General features: G+C 27.2%; 13 protein-coding genes across 13 annotated transcripts; 4 read left to right on the top strand and 9 right to left on the bottom strand.

Moving 5' to 3' along the window:
• Nucleotides 1–2: 2 nt before the first annotated feature.
• Nucleotides 3–1,953, bottom strand: PNEG_01319 (hypothetical protein). Its single transcript, XM_007875054.1, has 8 exons — nucleotides 1,869–1,953; nucleotides 1,630–1,821; nucleotides 1,414–1,580; nucleotides 1,216–1,366; nucleotides 782–1,171; nucleotides 584–734; nucleotides 337–533; nucleotides 3–290 (listed from the first exon to the last, which is right to left on the bottom strand). Exons 1-8 carry the CDS (start codon nucleotides 1,911–1,913, stop codon nucleotides 45–47), a joined length of 1,539 nt encoding a protein of 512 aa, XP_007873245.1. The 5' UTR covers nucleotides 1,914–1,953; the 3' UTR covers nucleotides 3–44.
• PNEG_01320 (hypothetical protein) lies at nucleotides 1,938–5,049 on the top strand (the record flags this gene model as incomplete). Its single annotated transcript, XM_007875055.1, has 14 exons — nucleotides 1,938–1,963; nucleotides 2,007–2,069; nucleotides 2,120–2,214; nucleotides 2,289–2,449; nucleotides 2,499–2,608; nucleotides 2,650–2,842; nucleotides 2,886–3,221; nucleotides 3,267–3,736; nucleotides 3,787–4,036; nucleotides 4,080–4,452; nucleotides 4,498–4,635; nucleotides 4,686–4,751; nucleotides 4,800–4,878; nucleotides 4,925–5,049. 14 exons carry the CDS (start codon nucleotides 1,938–1,940, stop codon nucleotides 4,974–4,976), a joined length of 2,412 nt encoding a protein of 803 aa, XP_007873246.1. The 3' UTR covers nucleotides 4,977–5,049.
• Nucleotides 5,050–5,136: 87 nt separating this feature from the next.
• PNEG_01321 (hypothetical protein) lies at nucleotides 5,137–5,556 on the top strand (the record flags this gene model as incomplete). The annotated part of the gene is made up of 3 exons (XM_007875056.1): nucleotides 5,137–5,316; nucleotides 5,365–5,380; nucleotides 5,429–5,556. 3 exons carry the CDS (start codon nucleotides 5,137–5,139, stop codon nucleotides 5,491–5,493), a joined length of 261 nt encoding a protein of 86 aa, XP_007873247.1. The 3' UTR covers nucleotides 5,494–5,556.
• A 356-nt stretch (nucleotides 5,557–5,912) lies between these two features.
• On the bottom strand, nucleotides 5,913–6,557 carry PNEG_01322 (hypothetical protein; the record flags this gene model as incomplete). Its single annotated transcript, XM_007875057.1, has 3 exons — nucleotides 5,913–6,168; nucleotides 6,213–6,414; nucleotides 6,486–6,557. The coding sequence occupies 3 exons, from the start codon at nucleotides 6,555–6,557 to the stop codon at nucleotides 5,951–5,953; spliced, it is 492 nt and encodes a 163-aa protein (XP_007873248.1). The 3' UTR covers nucleotides 5,913–5,950.
• Nucleotides 6,558–6,868: 311 nt separating this feature from the next.
• On the bottom strand, nucleotides 6,869–10,489 carry PNEG_01323 (hypothetical protein; the record flags this gene model as incomplete). Its single annotated transcript, XM_007875058.2, has 5 exons — nucleotides 6,869–6,987; nucleotides 7,035–8,219; nucleotides 8,265–9,842; nucleotides 9,889–10,189; nucleotides 10,235–10,489. 5 exons carry the CDS (start codon nucleotides 10,487–10,489, stop codon nucleotides 6,869–6,871), a joined length of 3,438 nt encoding a protein of 1,145 aa, XP_007873249.1.
• Nucleotides 10,490–10,783: 294 nt separating this feature from the next.
• PNEG_01324 (hypothetical protein) lies at nucleotides 10,784–12,930 on the bottom strand (the record flags this gene model as incomplete). Its single annotated transcript, XM_007875059.1, has 9 exons — nucleotides 10,784–10,982; nucleotides 11,038–11,282; nucleotides 11,330–11,582; nucleotides 11,623–11,738; nucleotides 11,799–12,080; nucleotides 12,139–12,513; nucleotides 12,571–12,681; nucleotides 12,734–12,758; nucleotides 12,818–12,930. The coding sequence occupies 9 exons, from the start codon at nucleotides 12,928–12,930 to the stop codon at nucleotides 10,784–10,786; spliced, it is 1,719 nt and encodes a 572-aa protein (XP_007873250.1).
• A 199-nt stretch (nucleotides 12,931–13,129) lies between these two features.
• PNEG_01325 (hypothetical protein) lies at nucleotides 13,130–13,630 on the bottom strand. Its single transcript, XM_007875060.1, has 3 exons — nucleotides 13,479–13,630; nucleotides 13,329–13,436; nucleotides 13,130–13,283 (listed from the first exon to the last, which is right to left on the bottom strand). The coding sequence occupies exons 1-3, from the start codon at nucleotides 13,617–13,619 to the stop codon at nucleotides 13,227–13,229; spliced, it is 306 nt and encodes a 101-aa protein (XP_007873251.1). The 5' UTR covers nucleotides 13,620–13,630; the 3' UTR covers nucleotides 13,130–13,226.
• Nucleotides 13,631–14,040: 410 nt separating this feature from the next.
• Nucleotides 14,041–15,672, bottom strand: PNEG_01326 (hypothetical protein; the record flags this gene model as incomplete). The annotated part of the gene is made up of 2 exons (XM_007875061.1): nucleotides 14,041–15,488; nucleotides 15,579–15,672. 2 exons carry the CDS (start codon nucleotides 15,670–15,672, stop codon nucleotides 14,041–14,043), a joined length of 1,542 nt encoding a protein of 513 aa, XP_007873252.1.
• Nucleotides 15,673–15,885: 213 nt separating this feature from the next.
• On the top strand, nucleotides 15,886–16,383 carry PNEG_01327 (hypothetical protein; the record flags this gene model as incomplete). The annotated part of the gene is made up of 4 exons (XM_007875062.1): nucleotides 15,886–15,952; nucleotides 15,994–16,066; nucleotides 16,118–16,250; nucleotides 16,291–16,383. The coding sequence occupies 4 exons, from the start codon at nucleotides 15,886–15,888 to the stop codon at nucleotides 16,381–16,383; spliced, it is 366 nt and encodes a 121-aa protein (XP_007873253.1).
• Nucleotides 16,384–17,254: 871 nt separating this feature from the next.
• PNEG_01328 (hypothetical protein) lies at nucleotides 17,255–17,890 on the bottom strand (the record flags this gene model as incomplete). The annotated part of the gene is made up of 3 exons (XM_007875063.1): nucleotides 17,255–17,314; nucleotides 17,358–17,489; nucleotides 17,540–17,890. 3 exons carry the CDS (start codon nucleotides 17,888–17,890, stop codon nucleotides 17,255–17,257), a joined length of 543 nt encoding a protein of 180 aa, XP_007873254.1.
• Nucleotides 17,891–17,952: 62 nt separating this feature from the next.
• Nucleotides 17,953–20,712, bottom strand: PNEG_01329 (hypothetical protein). The gene is made up of 8 exons (XM_007875065.1): nucleotides 20,397–20,712; nucleotides 19,189–20,345; nucleotides 19,047–19,142; nucleotides 18,768–19,001; nucleotides 18,578–18,724; nucleotides 18,382–18,528; nucleotides 18,149–18,334; nucleotides 17,953–18,096 (listed from the first exon to the last, which is right to left on the bottom strand). The coding sequence occupies exons 1-8, from the start codon at nucleotides 20,677–20,679 to the stop codon at nucleotides 17,998–18,000; spliced, it is 2,349 nt and encodes a 782-aa protein (XP_007873256.1). The 5' UTR covers nucleotides 20,680–20,712; the 3' UTR covers nucleotides 17,953–17,997.
• Nucleotides 20,713–20,883: 171 nt separating this feature from the next.
• Nucleotides 20,884–21,912, bottom strand: PNEG_01330 (hypothetical protein; the record flags this gene model as incomplete). Its single annotated transcript, XM_007875066.1, has 4 exons — nucleotides 20,884–21,011; nucleotides 21,054–21,228; nucleotides 21,279–21,504; nucleotides 21,548–21,912. 4 exons carry the CDS (start codon nucleotides 21,910–21,912, stop codon nucleotides 20,884–20,886), a joined length of 894 nt encoding a protein of 297 aa, XP_007873257.1.
• A 308-nt stretch (nucleotides 21,913–22,220) lies between these two features.
• Nucleotides 22,221–23,736, top strand: PNEG_01331 (hypothetical protein; the record flags this gene model as incomplete). The annotated part of the gene is made up of 7 exons (XM_007875067.1): nucleotides 22,221–22,249; nucleotides 22,297–22,679; nucleotides 22,728–22,928; nucleotides 22,975–23,103; nucleotides 23,152–23,297; nucleotides 23,340–23,600; nucleotides 23,643–23,736. The coding sequence occupies exons 2-7, from the start codon at nucleotides 22,461–22,463 to the stop codon at nucleotides 23,734–23,736; spliced, it is 1,050 nt and encodes a 349-aa protein (XP_007873258.1). The 5' UTR covers nucleotides 22,221–22,249; nucleotides 22,297–22,460.
• Nucleotides 23,737–23,858: the final 122 nt, after the last annotated feature.

Below are 23,858 nucleotides of genomic sequence, written 5' to 3' on the forward strand. Positions count from 1 at the left end.
GATGAAATAGTTAAAAAGTTGTATGAATGATCAAGTTTTCCTTGTTATTTACAGGAATAGGTGTTTGATTTTAAAGAAAATCTTTCTAAAGCAGGTCCTAAGGGTTTTTCTAAAGGTAAATTAAGTCGTTTCCTTAAATGTATTTGTCTAAGTTTCTTTTCTTTATCAAGGCTTGCTTGTATTCGAAGTTTTCGTTCATCTATTATATTTTTTGCCTTTTTACGAAGATATCTACGTAATGAAGAGTTCTTTCCACGAGTTTTAGGTTTAGGAACCCATTTTTGTTCAGGCTAAAACCTTAATTTATATCAAAATAGATATATAAAATAAACATACAGGTTTTGATTCCTTTAGTGAATCATTTTCTTTGGAGGTAGAATGAACAATATCCACTTTTCCAATATAATTAGGTTCCAAAGCAATCATTTCTGGATGTAACTTCTCAAGTAAACTACGAACTTCCTTTTCTCTTCGTTGTTTTTTTGTTTCATATGGGTTTATTTCATATGCATCATAAGAAGGTTCTCCAGAACCTAAGAATAATATTTTAGAAATGGTAACAAATAAATTTCAAAGAAAAAACCTGGAATAATAAGGTTTGAAAATCCTTTGATATGCGAAAAACCTAAAATGTCTTCATAAGGACAAAATCTGACGCGTTTAACAGCAGATCCTGGATTTAGATGTGTTAAATATGGAGAATTTTGCTTTTTTCGTAAGGCATCTTTCCAAAACTTATCAAAATAATGACGAAAATTAAATAAAATAGGATATAACTTACACTAATATGTGGCCCCCATCCTATTGCAAGCATTCCTGTGTCACTTATATGTAAGGTGGACGCTGGAGTTCGAGAAAAATAAGAATGAACTTCTTTCCAATTTCTTATATCCCAGATTTTTACTTGACTATCGGCACCTGAAGATACCATATATCTTCCTTCACGATCTATTGAAAGTGCGGTAATAGGACCTCTATGACTTAGGATTTTAACTAAAGGAGTTGACAAATTTGGTGACCATAAAGTAACTGTCCCATTAGAATGACCTACATGAATGATCGCATTGTATGGATTTTGAGTCATTGCTTTAGGTAATCCAAGTTTTGTAGAATATTCTGTAACAATTGTTCCAGTAGAAATATCTTGATACTTAAGATATCCTGCATTTCCCTATAAACTTATTAGTCTTTCCTTTCAACTTTCCTATCTTTTACAATCGTAGTTAAAAGATAATGATAAGGCAAAAATTCCATATATAAAACATCAATATGCCGCTTTAAACAATGAACTTCTATTCCTTTATTATCATACATATAAACATATTTTTTTTGCGCAACAACAAAGAGTTTTTCGTTATGAAGCCATCTAATTATTTATTAAAAAACCTAGTCATTCCAAAAATATGTACACACTTTACATCTCTTACAGTTTCTCTTAAATTAAACTCTGTATTTAGCTTTCCTTTTTTCCAATCAAAGGATGCAATATGACCTTTTCTGCCTCCCAATAAAATATTTTTTCCATTCCTTGTATAATCAAAAACATAAGGACCAAAAGTTGGAAGTCTTAAATCAAACCCCTCCAATACATTAAAAATACATAGAATTATATCCTGATTTATTTTTTACCTTCTGACGACTACTAATATCAATCTTTTCTTTCAATTGAGATTGAGTAATTTTATATGTTTTCTCCAATCCTTCTCCTTCAACATATCCAGGTTCATCATATTTCATCATATTAAACATTTCAATGTCCTTACGAACCGATTTGATCTTTTTATCCATATTTTTAAGATCATGGAGAAGCCTTCTATCTTTCTGAAAATTTAAATAAGAAAAAAATTGATTTAAAAGTAAAGGAAAACCTTATTTTTTAATGAAATATTATTCGTCTTCTTTAAATTATCCATATTCCGTGAAAAAAAGAGAGAAAAATGACTTTGAATTCCCCTAAAATAATGTTAATCAGTGAACAAAGATTTTTATGAGGTTATCTTGATAAGATCGAAAAGATATCAACCTCATAAAAATCTTGAAAAAAAAAAGATAAAAAATCAGTATTTAAGGTAAAAAAAATAGATAAAACATATATTAATTGTGTTTAAAAAGATTATAGAGTTATGGTCCACAAAGAAGTGCAAAATTCGCATCATCATAGGTCGAGTATGAAGAAAATACATAAAAAATTTAAATCTAAGAAAAAATCAAAAAGTAAGAAATAAAAGAAGATATTTATTAGAATATATTATTTTTTGTATGGGGATATATATTTATTTTGTTTTTAGAGCGAATTGAAAGGGTTTTTTTAGGGATTTCTCCTAAAAAACATACAACTTTAAAAGCAGATAGAAAAAATACAAAAAAGCAAATACGAGATAATAAAAAGGAAAAAATAGTAGGAAAGAATAATGTATATACAGGAAGTTTTGGAGTTTCTAAATTAGTTGTATGTTTTTTGAGAAGTTTGAGATTATATTTTTTTAAATGATTAAAAGGTTATTGTTTCTCTTTGTACTAACGTAAATCCCTTGAAAGTGGTTGAAAATCTTAATAAATCGATTGATATTGATACAGAAGATTTTGTTGGAGTATCTGATGTATTTAAGTATTATTTAGTTTTTATTTGGGGGGAATTAAAACGTTTAGCATTGAGCGATTTAAACAAAAACTTCAATATATTATTCCAAAGAGAGATTTTTTGGATATTATTGATTATTGCAAGGTGTCTGATTTTGTAATATTGCTTATGTCTGCTAAAGAAGATGTTGATATGTTTGGTGAAATATGCTTACGATCTATCCAGGCACAAGGTATTTCAACTGTTATACCTGTAGTTCAGGTTTGTTAAAATAAAAAAATTATATTTTTTTTGAAAGTTTTAGCATTTGGATGATTTAAGTTCTTCAAAAAAGAAAGTAGATGTAAAAAAATCATTATTAAGTTTCATTAATCATTTTTTTCCAGAAGAACAGAAAATATTTACTATTGATGGTTTACAAGATGCATTAAATGTTATAAGAATGATATGTGTTCAAATACCTTCTGGAATACAATGGCGTGATGATAGATCATATGTTTTGGCAGAGAATGTTACTTGGAAAGATTTGGATGATAGTACAAAGGGTGTTTTGATTATTAAGGGTATTGTAAGAAGCAAGCCTCTGAATATAGATCGTTTAGTTTGTATACCTGGTTGGGGTGATTATCAAATTGATCGAGTAAATACATTTATTTTCTATTTGAAGATAATTATTTATCATTAGATTATTATTCTTGGCTTAAATGAGTTTAATAATAAGAAAAAAAATAATTCAATGATAGAAGATGTTGAAGAAACGATTATTTTTCCTACAGAAAATCAAGATTCTTTAGAAGAATTGGCCCCAGTTATAGAAGATATGGAAGATATGAATGGTAATGCTAATCAGGAAAAAAAGAAACGAAAAAGTGTTCATATTGATGACTATTGTTACTTCTCTGATGATTCTGATACAATAAAAAGGCCGCGTCGCTTACCTTATGGAACATCTGATTATCAAGCAGCATGGATTCTTGATAGCGATTCTGATGCTAGCGAAGATACTTCAAATATGGATGTTGACAATTCTTCTTCAAATGAACATAGTAATTCTGAGAGCTTTGAATATAATGATGAGGAAGATGACTCAGATAATGACCAAATAGATGATGATCAAAGTAAGATGTCAATAGAATCATTACCGGAGGATGAAAAGTAAGATAAATCCATAAGAAAATTGGAAAAATGAGTTTAATTCCTAGAAGTATTAATGACAGACAAAAGGAAAGGGAGGAAGATCGCGATTTTCCTGATGAAGTTATTGTTTCTTCTGATGTATCACTTAAAAAAAGATTTAAAAAATACAGAGGGTTAAAGAATTTCCGAACAAGTCCATGGGACCCTAATGAGTACAATTCTGATACTCCTTATTATTGGAGGCGTATATATAAGTTTGGTAATTATAAAACAACAAAAAAAAGAGTTATTAAACAAGCACTCAATGATGGAATTAAGGTAAGAAAACATTTTATATTTAAATATATCTCCAATGAGTTAGCCTGGAACATGCATAATTATTGAAATTAGGAATTGTGAAAAAGAAATATTCTCTACATATTCTTCTACATCGCCTTTTATTATTTTTTCACTTTTGCAGTATGAACATTTTTTAACTGCTTCAAATTTCCTTATAACACAGAATTCTGGATATGAATTGCCAGTTAAATCTAAAGATGAACTTATTTTGCAATATGGTCCTCGTAGAATTCTTGTTAAACCACTTTTTTCTCAATCTTCTAATACAAGAAGTGTAAATAACGTACATAAATTTGAAAGATATCTACAAAAAGGAAGATCTTCTATCGCTTCTGTAGTATGTCCTATTTTCTTTGGAAATATTCCTATATTGCTTTTAAAAAGTACTTTATCAGGTATAAATTCTTTTTTATTATCTAATAATTTTTTGATATTTTAAGGTTTTTCTTTGGTAGCAACAGGATCATTTTTTAATGTTGACCATTCAAGAATTATATCGAAGAGGGTGATTTTAACCGGTTATCCTTTTAGAATTTACAAAAAAATTGTGATTGTTAGATATATGTTTTTTAATTCTGGTATTGAAAAATATGATATAAGTAAGTAGTTATGTTCTAATAATAAATAGATGATGTAGAATGGTTTAAGCCTATACAATTATTTACAAAATATGGAAGAGTAGGTTATATTAAAGGTAATTAACATATATCATTGATTTATATTATAAAATAATATAAAATAGAAAGTTTAGGTACTCATGGATATTTTAAAGCAATATTTGATCGTAGAATTAATCAACAAGACACTGTTGCTATGAACTTGTATTTTTTAATTTTTTTTTATTTTTATTATTTTTAATCATATTAGATATAAAAGAATTTATCCATCTCTTGGAAAAATATGGAGACCTCAAATATAATTATATTAACTATAACTAATACATGGTTATAATATAGAATACCATATTTTATATGAAAAAGAATGGCTGGGATTATTTTTCACTTTCAAGTCATGTGACTTTTTTTTTCGACTCGTGTATCTTAAACTAGATTAAAAATGATAAAATATATGAATAGAAAATGAAAAAATCTTTTTTATATAGGAAAACATTGTTGTCCCGTTTTTTTACAACAATTTCTCTAGTATCAAAAAATGAAACTAAATTATCAATATCTAAAGAAAATTTTTCAAAAAAAAAAAAACAACCAGATACAAGAATACCGCCTAAATCTGACTTTAAAGGCTATGTGAATCCTGAGGTACTTTTATTTTTTACTCTTTTAATAAAATATTAATATTTGATTAAGACAGGTGAAATTGGAGGTTAATATTTTTTGTATATATTATTTTATATTTATTGAATTATATTAGGACCTAAAACGGATCCACTTATACATGGAGATTATTCATTTAAGGGACGTGCTATTGATTTTTGATATACATTTTTTCAAAATTTATTCATTCTGTAGTTTTTATATGTTTATTTCTTGAATAAAGCTGTTTTAAAAACAAGATTCTTTAATACTGTTACTTTTCAACACTATAGTTTAAAGTTTATAAATAACAATTCTATACTTTTTTATTTATTTATTACTTAATATCTACATTAAGTTATTTTTGTTTTTTTTTTCATAAATTTATGTAATAATAATCAAAATAAATTAAAAAAGAAATATATTTTAAGAAATATAACAATATATCTAAATATATACTATATCTAGGTTAAAAAAATTTTGTTTATTTTGTATTATATATATAATATATAAAATAAAATCTCAATTGTTCCAAGTTTAAATGAAATTCTTAGAAAAAGTGATATAATATATCAAAAAGCAAAACTTAAAATGGAATGTTACGTTTTTTTCCAAATTTATAAAAGTAAATATTGTTTTGTTAGATAGATAGTGTATCTCCATAACTTCCAATCACTGTCATAAAAAAAATGATACTTGATAATACAGTGTTTGCAAGATAAGATCGACGCCAACATTTTAGATTTCTTTCGGGAATGGTTAATGTATCTTTTGCTCTGATATCCTGTATGATTTTAGTAATTTTTGGTTGAATATAAAAAAATGAAATAGGAATCAAAGACGCAACACCAAAACCACCTAATAGAATTATTTTTAAATAACTATAGATTATTAAAATATACTATAAAGAAGATATGGATGAGAAACATGTGGTTCGGATAAGATATATGAACTTAGCATTAATGTTGCTGCAAGTGATTCAAGTGGAAGAATATAACGAATCCAATGTTTGGCTGTGACTTCTAGCATTAGTTGAATAGATGACAAAGGATAATGTTCCTTCATAACAGGAAGAATGAATTTAGAGAAGCAAAGATAAGATCCCTATAATTTGGTTAATTCCATTAAAAAACAATTTATAACTTTTTTCAATCTTGAAAAAAGATAAAACATACAGCAACATAACCTATTGAAACTGTTCCAATGATTTTGAATGAAATAGCTAGAATGCCTAGTTTCTTGTTCATTTAATAAAGATATTTTAATAAATCCGAGTTTTGCGAGATTTTGAAGCAAAAACAGCTTATATAAAGCTTTCACAATTTCTGTAGATAAATCCTAATTATAAATATCCTGTCTTCCAAACTTATTCAAAAATTGCTATAAGTGATGTTTATTATGTATCTTTTTTACTTTTTTTAAATAATGGTTTCGAAGTATATAAATTAAAATAAGATATACTATTAGATATAAAAAAAACATCAATGTTTTATTTTATATGCATAATAGATATTTTTGAATATACTTGTTAAATAGAAATTAATAATATAAAGATCTTTTAATGATTTATAGAGGTATTTAAATTAACATGATAACCTCTGGATGGTGAACGACTTTGACGAGATTCACTACTAAAACTCCTAGATCTATATGATAATGAACCAACATCGTGTTTTCCTATTATGAATAATTAATAGAAAGAAATAATATAACAAAAAAATTACCATTGCAACAGGCTCGAACATTTTCCATGTTTGTTTGTCTCATAATTGAATTAATTTTTTTATATTTTTCTTCTAAATGTGATTCTTCAGAAAGTAGATAACCTTTAGAAGGCAATTTTTTAATTCTCATAGATGAATAAGAATTAATACCTGATCGAATTATTTGATTTAATTTAGGCAAAGAAGCGTGTCTTTGAAGAGATGTCTTCCTTTCAGAGGATGACTTATTTGAACTAGTGACAAACGTTGATGAAGAATCTCTTGATTGTTTAAATAATGGATCCAAGTCATCAGTAGTTTGTTGTGAAGTCAAATTATGACGTTTTGTTTCAATTGATTCGACTGTATTTGAAGAAATTTCTGTGAGAGGATTGATTTGAGAAGTCAAATAAGACAATGCTTGGTACCAAAGCTCATGGCTAGTAGACAATCCAGCAGTAAATTTAATTGCACGAGTTGGAGTAATAACAACAATGCTTTTATTATGTATTCCTTTTGGATAGTTATTGTTATCATAAACGACTCTTACTGATTCAATAAAAGCAGACTTTGCATATGATTCTTGCCCATAAGAAGTAGAAGGATTTCGTTTACACCAGTATAGTGATCGTGAATAAGGATGAACCCAAAAAAATCTCAAATGACGATTATGTGATAATTCCTTCCGTGCATGTTTGCGAGTATATTTCCATAAATATTCGCCAATCATAGTTTGTGTAATACAGCGAATGATTTGCGGGTCTATAGAAGGTTGAGTATTTGTGGAAACTCTATGTCCATTGGTTTGTGATTGAAAGTTTTCAATATTTCTTGTAGAAGAAAACGAACTAGAAGATGATTTTACACTAGTATTTATAAGAGAGCCTTTAGAAGCCAAAACAGAATTAAAAATAGTAATGGTTCCGTATGTAGTTTCCTTGTCTGTTGATGTAGATAAAGATGTATTTGGTTTCTTTGAAGCAGGATCATGTAATAGGAATTCAAACGATGGTTTTTTCATATGAGTCATTTTATTGAAAGTATGATATTTATCTTTATTTAATTCTATTTGAGAACTTGAACTTGTATTTAATTTTTTCAAAATCTCGGATCTATTTTGAGGTTTTAAAGGCCCTATTTGTAAAGACTGATCGGTTGTATTTTCTGAAAACTTAGAAGATGATGTTAGAAGTGTTGCTTCTTGATCTATAAAAATTGTTAAATTGCCCATAAAAGGACATGAGATTTTACCATTGAATAACATTTTGGAATTTGAAAAATTATCTCTCTTATTTTCCAGAATAGCATTGGAATTGTCGTTGTTCAGTATTACATTAGATTTATCTTCTTGTTTAATATCATTTGTTAAATTTGAATTTAATTGAGAATTATTTAAAAGAGTATCATTATAATTCAATTTATTTAAAGTAAGATTAGAAGTATTTTTGTTTATCTCAAAAATAGAAGGCATTTGAGTGCTTTTCTTTTTTCTAAGTTTGAAAACAGATACTAAAGAACTGAAAGAGAATGGTTTTGATTGCAGTTCAATGTTATTTTCAGTTGCATCAATTTTATTTATTTCCTTGGACAGATTCGTAGATGGAACGGTATCAGGGTTATTTGATTCAATATTTATCAAGGAATTGTCGTTTGGTTGTAAAATCCCATTTTCATTTAAAACAAATGATACGGGTTTCTTTTCAGCTACAATAGTGTTTAAGTTAAAGAGGAAATTTCTAATTTTCATAATATCAGATGCTTCATCCGTCATTGTTCCAATATCAGCAGTTTCTACATAGTTATTTTGACTAAAGATTTGTAATTCTTTAAATAAAGGCTGAATTTTCCGAGATGCATCCAATGAAAATTCCTTTTTTTTTCTAGAATATAGGTATTCGTTCCTTTTATTTGTATCGATTTCATTATCAGAATCTTGAGAAATATCACTATTATCTAGATGTGTCTTTTTGGTATGATTAGATATTTTATCTTCTAAATCTCTAGAATCCCTTTTCTCTTCTACATAAGAATTTCTTCTAAGACATTCTGTACTATCTGGTGTATTAATTGTTATTCTTGATGCGTCATACTCATTTTTCCATTCTGAGTCTGATTCAATTGTGATTTCATTCGTTACCTCTTTATATTCATAAGGATTTATCATTGTACTATATTGTGACTTTCTAGATGACCTTCTTTTCGATATTTTTGCGCTTTCTCTCTCTAATTTTTCGAGTTTTTCAAGAGCCTCATTTAAAAGATGTCTTAATTCTATTTTTTCAGTTTTTTCATGCTGAACTGCATTCCTTAATCTATGAATTGTCCTTTGTGCATGTGAAAAAGAGGCTTTTATTGTTTCTACTTCTAAGGGCACATTTCTTGAAGGAGTGCATTTGATTGGTGATTGAGGAGAAAGTCGTTCCGGTGTTATTATTTCAGAAATTATTTCCTCATCATCCTTCGCCCATTCTTCTTCTTTCTTTATATCTTTGTAATGATAATCATTTGTTTCAAATAAAGCTAATCGTTCTGCTTTCAATTCTTCCACTTGTCTTATCCATTCATAACGTTCTTCTAATAATTCTTCTTGTGCTTTTCGAAAACTCGTTATCTCCGATTCATGTTTTATTCTCAATTGCTCTAGTATCTCTGTTAATTCCATTTCTCTTTGTTTTAAAGTTTCAATTGTCTCTATTTGTGTTTGCGTTATTTTCAAAAGTCGTGCATTTTCTTGCATTATTCGAGTTTCCGATGTTGATAGCCTTGATATTTCTTTTGCCATTTCTTGTGTCATAAGCTCCAGATTCCAGTTTTCTTCTTTGTATTTTTCTTTCAAATATATTAATTTAAAAATACTTTTTATACTTTTTTATACCTTCTGATTCTCCCAGAGTCTTAAGTTTTGCTTCTAAACCCTCCATCTCATGCTCTATATATCCCTTTTCACGTATAATAGCCCTCCATTGTTCTTCTCTTTCATTTAATAATCCTTGAAGCCTTCGAACTTCTGTTAACAAACTTTGTCCAATTTCAGTTGCAAATTCAATATCGTGAGGTCGAGATATTGGTTTATTATTACGTCTACGCATAGATAGTCCGTGTTTTATAGGAGATATGGTCCCATTACTTATAAATTGTGGCACATTTGGTTTAATTTGCTGATCCAAAGTAGACACCTAAAACTACCTTAAAAACCCTTCCAAGAAAATTATAGACATTACTTCATCCAAAGATCCTAATAATAACCATGAATCATTTGATTCTTTCCTAATTTCTTCAAATTCTCTTTCAAGTTCTTGTAATTTCGCTTTTAAATTTTCTGGAATTCGATTAACTCCTTCTAACACTTCCAATTGTTCTTCTATTTTCTTTTTTTGATTAAGAAGACGTTCTCCAAGACGTCCCGCACTGTAAATACGCGTTGTAACCTCCTGAAGCTGCCGTTCAAGGGCCTTTTCAGTCTGTGTTGTATCCATCACTTTTTTTCTGTCGTTGCCCGTTCTTATGACCGAGTCATTTAAAAGATAATAGTTTTTACAGTAAATAATATTTTTTTCTAAGATTATGATCCTTATTAAATCTACCTTTAAATTTACAATTAAGTTTGTATTTTTTAAAGTTTTTTTTGTAAAAATATTTTTTATTATTATTTATAATTAATCTAGATATTTTATATTTTTTAAATAATTTTAAAAAAGATTCTAGTTTCTATGTTTATTATATACATTAGACTATATCCAGTTTGTTTCTCAATGATATAATATTTTGTTTTATCCATTCCAAAAATAACCAAGTGATCGATACTGTAAACATCGAAGTCCTAATAGATCCCATTCTTTTTGTTTAATCCAGAAATCTTGTGATATTTTTAATTGACTAAATACACTTGCGCCTTTCCACGTAAGAATTTGTGGATCCATATCCCTTGGTGGTGACAAAAATTGAATTGTTGGTTGTTTGATCTGCAATCTTTATTTTTTAGTCCCAATATATGGTATTCAACGTAATAAGCGCATTTACTTACTTGTCTTCTAAAACGTGTACAAAGCCAGGAAAAGCATATCCTCCACCAACCAATAAAAGACTTCTATACATTGTCTTTTGACGTTCATCGGATGGTGCATGTTCACAAGCACGAGTAATACTTTCAACAATTGCCTCATCTAGAGGTTTCCATTCATTTGTCTCCTCATGGGTTATATTTGTATTGTATACGCTTTTTTCAGAGTTTTTAGATTCATTTTCAAATATTTTTGGAAAAAAATAAGACTTGATATATTAATATATAATATATGATTTAACTAATGTGTTTTTACCATTGCTGCTAAAACCGGCTCGTCATAAACCTTAAATTGAAATCTCTTTGTATTGCCTGGTTCTCCATGAAAAAAATGCAAAAGTTGTATTGCTGTGTTATTTTCATTTGCGGTGCAGTGACGAATTTTAAGTGTATCTGCAAGACGCCAATCTTGAATTTTTCTAAGATCAATTGCATATGGAAAATGATTTCGAAGAAGAAGACGCACGAAAAAACGTGTTACGTCTTCTCCTCCATAACAAAGTTGAAGTCTGGACGCATTAGTTATTCAATAGATTATTTTAAACAAACCTGGATTCAGGTAAACAAATGCCTTCTTCAACACACGCAATACTCGTTGTTTGTGCACCAACATCAATAATACAAGCTGCCGAAAGACCTGCTCCAAAAGCTGTACAAACAGATTCCTAATAATATATTAAATATATATATGAAAAATACATTTAATAAATTATATTTAAACTAACCTGTAAAACACATACTTTGGAAAACTGCAATTCCCGTATCAATATATCAAGCATTGTTTCTACATATACTTTATCATATGCATCTGGAATTACTAAAACTACTGCCAATGGCATCCAATCTACACGCTGCATCCCTAACGTAGCTAATGCAGACTCAAAAATAGCTGCAATATCATCAATACATTGACGTGATGATATATAATCATTTTTATTTAAAACTCTATAGCGTATAGGCCAAAATAATGTATAATCCGCTGATGCATGAGGAGGTATTTTAAGTGCCTAAAAAGCATTAATTAGATAATTTGACACCTCTTGGCAACGTTAAATTTAATTCTACCTTATGTCCAACTAAACTTGCTGGTTTTTCATTCACATCTACCCATTCATCTTGATTTACAGGTTCAACCATTACTTCTGGCAATACTTCACGATTATATGCGATAACTAATTCTCGTGTATTTGATTGTGTACGACGCTTTGATAAACGAAGACGCGTTTTAAGTGCTAAATCCATTTCTTGAAGGATTTCTTCGAAATGTATGCGTTCTTTCTCTTCATTTATTAGTTTTGCGTCAGCTTCGTGTCTAGAACGCATTGAGCCGTGTCGATGCGCTATCACGTTTGGAATTGTCTGAGGAAATGCATCTGATGCCAGTCCAATTCGCAAATACATCGAACCCGGATGAATTACAAGTACTTTTGCATCATTCCCCTAATTATTAATTTATATTTATTTTTATTAAAATTCTATCTTTAATATTATTCATACATGTTTTTCCTCTTCTTCTTCTGAAGCCTCTTCTCCGTCACTCCTTCGTGTTTCTATTTTGACATCAGTTTCTTCGGACCAAGTTTTATCAGAAGCCCGGTACATTAAAATCTATAGGATTTATATATTTATAGATAAAAACATTTTTAAAGCATTATAATACTTGATCTTCACGTTTAAGATATTCACTGTTTGTATATTATTGTTTTAAAATGCGTTTCAAGCCATATTAAAAAGCATAACTTACGTATAATAATTTTTTTGATTAATGGGCTGAATTACAGGGAACGTTGTAAATCTCATAAATTCATTGCGTCTTTGTTCATCAAGCTGTGTAGCTCCTTTTTTTCGTGGGGGCATTTTTTATTTGAAGAGTGTATATTAAAAAATCTGTATCGTTATGAATAAGAGATAAAAAAACATACTCTCCTACCTTTTACCATATATAAAGCCTTAAAAATGGAAGAAATATATTTATAGGCAGATAAATTATATATAGATAGATTAAAATATGATATAATTTGTATATGAATATGTAAATTTTATATTTATATTTATTACTCAATCATTTATACATTATAAATATCATTTAAAATAGATATATTTTATATTCGTATAAGTGTTAATACATTGGATATGTATATATATTTTTTCTCCTATGTTTCGACGTCAATACCATGTTGTCGTAACCAGTCTGTTGCTTCTTTTATATCCTAGTTATATTATAGAAATTTCCTATTAAGAAATAATAAAAAAACCTTTAATATAATTTCATATGCTTCTTGTTTATCATTAAATAACATTAATTGAAATCCAAGATATCCGAAAAGAAAGGAAACAATACTAACTAATAGCCAAAATAAAATCTATTATATATTAGAAAGTGTTAGATTTAAAAAAAAAGTAACTATAAAAAACCAAGTAATTAGTTCTGAAATTCTACCAGTAGCCCAACTAGCTAAAGAAATTATGAAAAACGCTAATCCCCAATAAATTTTATTTAGTTTTCCATGTTTAAGAGAATTTAAAGGTTTAGATAAATTTGCCATAGTTTTTATATATAGAAATTATAAGGTATTGAATTATATACGCTAAAGAATAAACGTACAATATAAAAGATATATAATTAAATGTTATATTTCACAGTGTATTTTATATGTGTAATATATATGTAAAAACTATTTTTCATATATTAAATAGAATGTATGTGTATTATATACGTACCGTATGTATACTGTATGTCTTATATTTTTGATTTTAATATATGATCAAATTGTTTATTATAAGTTTTAGAGAATGTGTTCGAAAAAATAATGTGGACACCTGTTAGTGTAGAATAGTGTAAGAATATAATATATATTATTCTTGTTTATTAAAATCTTTCATTTATGGATGATATTTTTCAAAAAAAAGATTATCTAATCTTTAAGGGTTCTTGATTTAAAATGTATAATCTTTAATTATTTTTTTTCAAAGAGAAAGTTGAAGTTGATATCTTGCAGCAATGCGCTCTTTCATATCTTTTCTCCCTTTTCTTTTTGTTTTATCTTCAACCCATTTTAGATCTTCAATCATAATGCTTTCTCCATCATGTCTTGTTTTCCAGCCACGAGACATAATATTATATCTTAAGCTACCGCTATATTTGATGAGACGAGGGAGTACACGAACTTTAACAATTGCATCACTTGATGGTTTTTTCCTTCCAAGACGACCTGTATGTAATAAGATTGCAACAATATCAGAATCATCTGTGTATATATCTGTGCCCCATAATGCTCGTTTTTTGATTTTATCATTTTCCGATTTATGAAAATATTGTCTGGCAATCCTAATAGTCAAAATTCCATTTAATTTTCCATCAAGGCATGGTATTGGGCTAGATGGTGTGTATATATATTCTCCCAAATCTTTTTCTTCCATGTCTTTTATAAAATTCATGACAGCATCATTTTTAACAATTAATTTTGGCCTTGGAAGTGGCTCTTTTGGCTGAAGTTGTTTTTTTGTATCTTTTTGAGATTTCTTTTGTGAAGTTTCTTGTGACGTTTTAACTGGAGTATTTAAGGCATTTGTTTTATATGAAGATTGATTAGTTTCATGTGACTTATGTCTAGTAAGTGGTCGAACTTTATATTCGTTTTCATGATAATCTGCTGATTTTGTGCCTAAATTTGAACGAAAACGTGTATTTTTTTGAGCTTTTGGAGAGGTATTTGATTTATTCGAAAATTTAACCTTAGATGTAGGAGAATTATAATTCTCTTCCATATGATTCATTGGATATAATTTCCCTCGATCTATATTTTGATTCAATGGCTGATGTCCTTGGAAAAGGGATGGTAAGGTTGATGGAATAATTACATTATTTGAAAACAAGGGAAACGGCAGTTGGGATGATTGATTAAATGAATGAAAATGTTGATATCCAACACAGCTTTGTTTCTTTTGATATGCCTCATCTTCGTGTATTAATATATTATTAAATGAATGATGTTGATTTATAGGCCTTGTTGAGCTCATATTTATATTTGGATGAAAAAATTCATTTGAATATGGATGAATAAGTGATGATACTGCCCCCCGATTATCTATTTCATTATTAATTGTTTCAGTAGAAAAGTTTTTATTTGAAGATTCTGTATTTGTATTCCAAGAAATAGGTTCTTCACCAAGTACTGACTGAATAGACATCATAGGGTGATGAAATGATAATGAAGATATTGAAGGAAGACTCTGATTCGATTTAGTAGGGCTTTCTTTAGATGATTTATTAAATATAGATGTATTTCTAGATGATGCTGGATTTTTTTCATAAGAGTCTGTAGATTGAAATAATGATACATCACTTGCTTTCTGATTCAACTGACAAGTGTTTAGCGTATTAAATGTTTTAATATTGTCCTTTATCGTTTCATCTAATCCTTTATATTAGCTTTTCTCTTTAGATTGTTTTTTGGTCAATTTTTGGCCGTTTTTTACGCAGTTTTTACCAAAAATAAACTTACTTTCACTTTGTTCGTCATTTTTCCTTGTTTCAGAGCAACAAATATGACTTTTTGACTCCAAAAATTCATTTTGATTTTTTTCTTGTTTCTGCATTAATATATTTTTTATTCTTTCGTTTATTATATAGGTTTTATCTTAAAAATAGGTTCTTTTTTTCCTAATAACCCTTATATCTTAGACTATTTCTGTTTATCTCTTTAAATTTTATAATCTTTTTAATATTGAAGCTTAAAACTTAACAAGTTCGATAAATAGTTTTGGAAAATCTATTTTTTTTCTAAGATTAAAAAAATATATAAAAAATATATGGAATCCCTTAGAGAACTTGTTATTAGTTATATAGAATTAGAGGAAAAAGAATATGAAATCATGAGTATTTTTTAAAGAAAGATATTATCTTTTAATTTTTATAAGATAAAGCTAAAAACACCTTTTTTTCTGATATTTTAGATTTAAATGATATCATTAAGTGTTCTTTTATGGATAAGTTGTTTTTTTTTGTTTTAAAAAGCTTTCCAAATTGATATTTTTGTTTTAGAATAAAAAATATTCAAAATCAAAGTAATGAATTAAGAAATGAGAAAAAAAGCCTTGTAAATTATATATTTTATCTTTATTATAAGGTAGAAAAGGTTTTATTTTCAATTGATACTATAAAAAAAGAATTAATTGTAATTTTCATAAAAAAAGATTTAAGACTAATATTAGAAGTTGGATGATTTAGTTGAAGATATAAATAAGCTTGAAATGCAATTAAATTATGTCAAAAAGACGTTAAATGATATTAAAGAAATGGATCAATAATTGAATTGAAAAATTAAATACTTTATTTAGTATCTTTTTGTATATAGATTTTATATAAAAAATATATTGAAACAGGTTTGTGATTTTTATATTTTATTATTAATAATTATTTAGTATTTAATTGGAAAATATTTGTTTTATGTATATTTTTTAGAAATAATAAATAAATTTTATAAAGCTTTTTAATTGATTAATTGTAATTTTAAGGTATGAAGTTAATAATGTTTATTTTTAAATATTATTTTGCAATTTTATAGTAATTTCATAGTTTTAATATATTTAAAATATTTGAAGATCTATTTAATTAGAGTATTGTATATTTTTATCAAATTTAATAATTTTTTTAAATTATAAAATTTTATAGAATTAAAGTTATCATAAATTTGTGTATTTAAAATTAGTTGTAGAAAACATTAGATTTCAGACTATCCTTTTTTCAATTGTTTTTGGTTAACATTGCCATTTATTTTTCATAAAATTATTATTTTAAATACTTAATAAAAGATATTTCTATTAATAATTATATTCAAATAAAACCTTAATTTTATTATATTTAAAAATCTTTTCATTATCTTGCAATAAATGTATTATTATTTATAAATTAATACCCAGGATATCTAATTCAAAAATTCCATCTTAGAAATAAACATGTAAAAATCTGATTTTTACATACGTATAAAATATTTATATAAGATATTGACAAAATATGCGTTGTTTAAGAATCAAATAAAAGCTTTATAATATATATAAACGTTAAATATCCTATTAAACAACATAAATCCAGATTAAAAATATTTCAAATACTAGTAAAACCTATCTTTTATTTAGATATTAGAAAACGAATATAAAATTGAAAAAAATTATTTTTTAATTAAAATTTATCCTTTTTAAATTTTTGAGAAATCCAAATATCTTTCAAACGATTTTTTCTCTGTGAATATATTAAATTTAGAAACATGAATCTCATATATTACCTTTTTCCAACGTGCAAATCTATCTGCGTATTCTTTGAATGAAGGTTGCCATTTACTTTTTAAAATTCGTCGAATTGCTTCTGGAGAAACCTTATACATTTCAGAAAGAACAGAAGCTGTATATTTTGGATTCTAATGTTATTAATATGTTTGTTTTTTTTTTTAAAAAAAATTAAATATACTTGTTGACGAAGTGTTCTGATTTGATTAAGAGTATCCGGTGAGAGCTTCTTGAAAGGATTCCATCCTTCAGGAAACTTTTCCTTGAGTGCTATTTTTTGTTTTTTCCATTGTGGGAGTTCTTTATTTTCTTTCCATGTAACATTTTTTAAACTTAATAAACTTTGATAGGATGTTTTTGATAATGTATTATTTTTTAAGTGTTTCTTTTTTATTTCTTCATGATCTAAAGGTGATGGAAGAACCCATTTATTCCTTCTTTTTTGTATATTTTTCGATGAATCTGTTGTTTTTTTTGATAATAAACTTGATTTATAATTTAAGTTTCTTTTATAAAAAAAACGTAAAAACATTAATTATATGTTAATTTTCTTCATTATTTAAAGGCCCATAAAAGCAACTCCTTTACCTTATGTATTTTAAAATACCTTAATTCTTTATATATATAATAACGATATTTTTAAAAATTTCTTTGATTAAAGTTGAAAAAGCACCTTTTTCCTAAATATAGATAAACAGAATAAATGTATTTTTGATAGAATTTTTGACGTAATATTTTCTATAGATTGTAAATTTAAATTATAAAAGATTTATAATTAAGTATGTTTAACAAGGTGGCCATGATTAAAAGATTTATAAAAGTCAATCATCTCAACAGTGGTATGCTTAACAAGGTTCATTAATGCTTTATCAAAGTGTTTTTTTTCTATATTAATTGCGTTAATATTATCGTACATAGCATTGATTCCAGCATCCTGACATAATGCAGCAATTTCTGCTCCAGAACATCCATCTGTCTAAATAATGTTAGCTAAAATATTGCAGTTTTAATAATATATTTTACTTTTTCTGATAAATACTCAATATCTACATCATTTGCTATATTCATTGTTCTAAATTTTATTTTAAAAATATCTTTCCGTGTCTCTAAATCAGGAAGTCCCACATATACAATTTTATCAAATCTTCCTGGTCTTAATAATGCATTATCCTTTATTTTTTAGCCTTTTAATTTGATTACAATCTATTTAAAAACTTACAATAACGTCGGGCCTATTAGTTGCTGCTAAAACAGTAACATTAATAAGATTTTCAATACCATCCAATTCATTAAGTAGTGCTGATAATACTCTATCATTTGTTTCCTCTCCCAAACCTCTATTAATAGATAATGCATCTATTTCATCCTAAAATTATTTAAAAATATATTTGATTATAAGATTTTTTTACAAAAAATATCATGCTTGGACTTGCTAAACGTGCTTTTCTAAATATTTCACGAATAGCCCTTTCACTTTCTCCAACATATTTATTAAATACTTCGGGACCTTTAATAGCAAAAAAATTAATTCCTGCTTCTGTAGCTGCTGCTTTTGCAATTAATGTTTTTGAACAACCGGGAGGCCCATAAAGTAATATTCCCTTAGGAGGGCTGATTCCTAGTCTTGTAAATGTTTCTGGATGCTATAAAATAATTTCAGAAATATTTAAATATATAAAAATACTAACAGTTAAGGGCCATTCAATAGCTTCCCGTAACTTTTGTTTTATTATTTGTTGCCCACCTATGTCCGACCACTTAACATGTGGTGTTTCCAAAAATATCTTGAATATATTAAATAGTTACAGATTAGATAGAAATATCATATACCTCTCTCATTGCGCTCTGTCTTACATTTTTTAATGCAGTTTCAACATCATATTTAGATATAGTAAAATCCTTTTCAGGAATATTCTTATCTATTCCACGCTTTATAGCTAATATTGAAGCTTCTCTACAAACAGAGGTTAAATCTGCACCAACATATCCATGTGTTCTTTTTGCTAATCTTTTAATATCATCTTCATCTAAATCATGAGGCATTTTACTAAAGTGAAGGTTTAAAATTTCCAATCTAGCATCTATATTAGGAACACCGATTTCAATTTCTTTTTCAAATCTTCCTGGTCTACGTAAAGCTTCATCAAGAGCATTAGGTTTATTTGTAGCCCCAACTACAACAACTTGACCAGAACTATTCATTCCATCCATTAATGTCAACAAAGTAGCGACAATTCTTCTTTCAACAGTATCTTCTCCTCTTTTTGGAGCAATTGCATCAATTTCATCAATAAAAATAATGCTTGGTTGATTTTTTTTTGCATTTTCAAATATTTTGCATAAATTTGCCTCTGTTTCACCAAGATATTTCCCAATAACAGAAGGTCCATTTACAAGTTCTACATATGCTTTTGTCTCGTTAGCAATTGCTCGGAGAAGCATAGTTTTTCCTGTTCCTGGAGGTCCATATAAAAGCACCCCCTTTGGAGGACTTATACCAAATATTTCAAAGCATTCTGGTTTCAATAGAGGTAATTCTACATAATCTCTAAGCAATTCAATTTGATGTTTTAAACCACCAATATTTGCAAATGTAATTTTAAAAGATGGATTATCATTTATATCCCATGATAAAACAACTTTAGTATCTTTTGTTATTAAAAATACATCCTGATAAACACGTTTATCTGAAAGTTCCATTGCTTTAATCCTATTTGTAAGCTCATTTAAATTATCTACCATTTTAATTTTAACAATAATTGTTTTTCCTTGATAATGATATTCATATTCTGATCCTATAGAAACATATCTTATTTTTACAAGAAAATCTTTCATTTTATTCAACATATTATCTTCTGATTCCAAATTTAATGATTCAATTCCAACAACTTGTGCTTTTAAAACTGGTAAAGGATATTTTCTTACAGAAACTTGTTGTCCTAGCAAAATTTTCCCTTTTTTTCGAAGATCTTCTGATAGTTTAACTTCTATTTACCTTTTTTAAGCCTTTTTATATTATATTTTGTTTTGATTATTACCATCGGCTCCTGTTCCTGAATGCATCCAGGCAATTCCAAAAGAATATGGCATTGAGGGCTTTTCATTTTCTACTAAAACAAGATCCCCTGTACTCAATCCTGCTTTTTTTAACTGAGAACTATTTAAATAAACCTTATTTAAAACATTTATTTTTGTTTCTGGGTTTTGTTGAACTGTTAAAGAAGCCAATGCTTCTTTATTTATATAAGATGGGGTACACTGCAATTGAGAAGAAGTATCACGTATCATTTTAGAATTAATGTTTAATGAATTCTTAGGCATATTTTTATATTTCTTCAAAAAATCTTAATTTTTTTAAAATTTATTTATCTAATGTCTTTTATATTTAAATAGATATAAATCCTTTTATATTGATAAATAAAATAGATAGACCAATAGATAAAACTTTGGATAAAGAATACTTAAATTTATATATTAATATCTATAAAAATTTAGTATTTTTTGAAATTTAAAAAATAATTTTGTTTATAAAATGTAAGGAAACATAATTTTTCTTCGTTTAGGATAATCACTAAATTCTCTTATATATCGTGTATGTTTTTTTAATGCCCAGAGCCACATTTGAATTCCACTAACAGCAAGAAATAACCAAGCTAAAAAAGAGTTATGAAATAATAATAATAAAAAAAACTTACAAGATAATGAATGACTTAAACAAGCAATAACAAACCATGATATGTATTCAAAAAAATAATTTGGGCAAGAAACAAGATCAAAACCAAATCCTTTAGGAATTTGACGAATAGATGTTTTTTCAGGTCTTAAATTACGTAAAATAAGATGTGTTTTTAAATTAGCATATTCAGAAAGCTAAAAAAACAACTTTAACAAAATAAAATAAAAATTATTCATATTTTTACCATCCATAAAATAACAAAACTTATCAAAATAATTGGAGATTGATATAAATATGAAAACCAAGGCCCATATACCCAATATGCCATGTTTATACCTCCAAGAACCCAATAATGGAAACAATTCTTGAATAAATTCCGCCTTGGCATTGTACTTATTGAAAATCGATGTACCAAGAGTGTTTCTAACTCACGTTTTATAAAATGAAGAATAACAAGAATAAAAACAATTCTATTTTAATTAAAAGAAAAAAATATTAAACAATTAATATTGCCTCTGATTATATGAATGTTCAACTGCTTTTCCATACAATAAACGTTGAAATAATGACGATCCATAAATTAATGGATGAATCCATAATGGACCCAAATATTCGACCAAAAAAACTGTTTTCCACCCAATTTGAGGGCCTAAATCCTTTACATAAATACAATTCTCATCTAAAATCTCCTCAATATTGTCTTCTTTCTTCAGAATCCTATCTTTAACTAAAAGTCTTAATCGACTTTCTGATAGTCCTGTAGTGTTTGAAACTTCTTTAAAAATAATCCCTATTTTCTTATCATCTAAATCTACTAAAATCTTTTCTTTAAGGCCTTTTATATGTTTCCCTTTACTTTTAAGTGCAAATTCTTTCATTTTAATGATTTGTTAATTTTTTAACGTTGAAAGTGTAGATTTTTTTTTCAATTCCTACCAAATTCAACGTCAAAGAAAGTGAATATTTTTAAATCTCAAAAAAGGGGACAGAATAGTCTTTTTTTGCACATTTTATGTTAAAATATGATTTCTTGAGTGAATTTTATCATATATCCTTTTTGAAACGAAAAAAATGACCCAAGTTTACCCAGTTTTAAGCACAGATACACGGTATGTAGAAATGTCAATATTATAGGAGTTTTATTAAAGATAAATGGGATATGCGTATGCACAGTAGGACTTCCAGCACGCGGAAAGACATATATTGCTGAAAAAGGTTTTTTTTTTTGGTATTTTTGGCGTTTTAGTGAAATATATATGAAGTAAGACGATACTTGACATGGCTTTCAATTCCAACAAAGACATTTAATGTTGGAAACTACCGTCGTCGTTTATCTATTCCTTTTCCTCTTGCAGAGTTTTTTAATCCAGAAAATACAGTTGGAGAAGAGGCACGTAGAAAAGCGGCGGAAGCAGCACTTACAGATATGATGACATGGTTTAAACAAGAATCAGGAATTGTTGGTATTCTTGATGCTACAAACTCTACAAAAAAGAGGAGACGATGGATTCGGAGTGTTTGTGAAGAAAACAATGTGCTTTGTATGTTTGTTGAGTCTATTTGTAATGATGAAAAAATAATTATGAACAATATTATGGATGTTAAACTTAGTTCTCCAGATTACAAAGGACAGGATTCTGAAAAGGTGATTAGTTTTGTTTTATTATTTTTAAAAATAAACTTCTTATATTAGTCTGTGTCTGATTTTTTAAAACGAATTAAATATTATGAGCAGGCATATCAACCTTTAGATGATGAAGATTTTTCATACGTAAAGTTAATTGATGTTGGAAAAAAGGTTATTATAAATCGAATTCAGGATTATCTTCAAAGTAAAATTGTTTATTATTTGATGAATTTACATATAAAACCAAGGAGTATTTGGTTAAGTAGAGTGTGTAATATAATTTTTTATTTACTATTTTTTAATTTTTATTTAGCATGGTGAGAGTGAGTTTAATTTGCATGGGATTATTGGAGGTGATTCAAGCTTAAGCTCCCGTGGTCTTCAATATGCTAAAGAACTTCCAAATATTCTTCAAAAGTCGTTAGGAGAAGCGCCTCTTATAGTACTAAAACAGAACATTTTTCTTTAAAGAAAAATAATTATTATATAGGTATGGACATCAACAATGAAAAGAACTATAGAAACCGCACAATATCTTCCTTATAAGAAATTAGAATGGAAAGCATTGGATGAATTGAGTGCTGGCGTTTTCGATGGAATGTCATATGAGGAAATAAAAGCTCTTTTTCCTAATGAGTAATTTATAAAATAATTATTTTCTATTCTAATTTTTTCCAGACTAAATTCTCGAGAAGATGATAAATTTAATTATAGATATTCTGGGGGGGAATCATATAGGGATGTTGTTACTCGGTTAGAACCTATTATTATGGAACTTGAGCGTCAAGGAAATGTTTTAATTATTTCTCATCAAGCTATTCTTCGTTGTATTTATGGATATTATCATGATCTTAATCAAGAAGTTTTTCCATTTGTAGACATGCCCCTGCACACTGTTTTAAAACTTACACAGGCACCATATTCAACATTCGAAGAGCGGTATGTTAGTTGTATATTGTATTTAATATTTATAATTTATAGATTAACTACAACGATTCCTGCAGTGAGTACATACAGACCTAGAAAACCAAAATCATCAGGAAATCAATCAGAAAGTTCATTAAATTCTACATAAATATCGCTTTTATATCTTTTATTATATATTTCAGTCCTAAATACAATTTTATCTGATTTACATATTTAAAAACGTTAATATTTAAAATACATATAATATTATTAGCTCCAATTTCTTGCTTA

The sequence above is a fragment of the Pneumocystis murina genome, assembly GCF_000349005.2.
Source record: "Pneumocystis murina B123 chromosome Unknown supercont1.6, whole genome shotgun sequence".
NCBI classification, from domain to species: domain Eukaryota; kingdom Fungi; phylum Ascomycota; class Pneumocystomycetes; order Pneumocystales; family Pneumocystaceae; genus Pneumocystis; species Pneumocystis murina.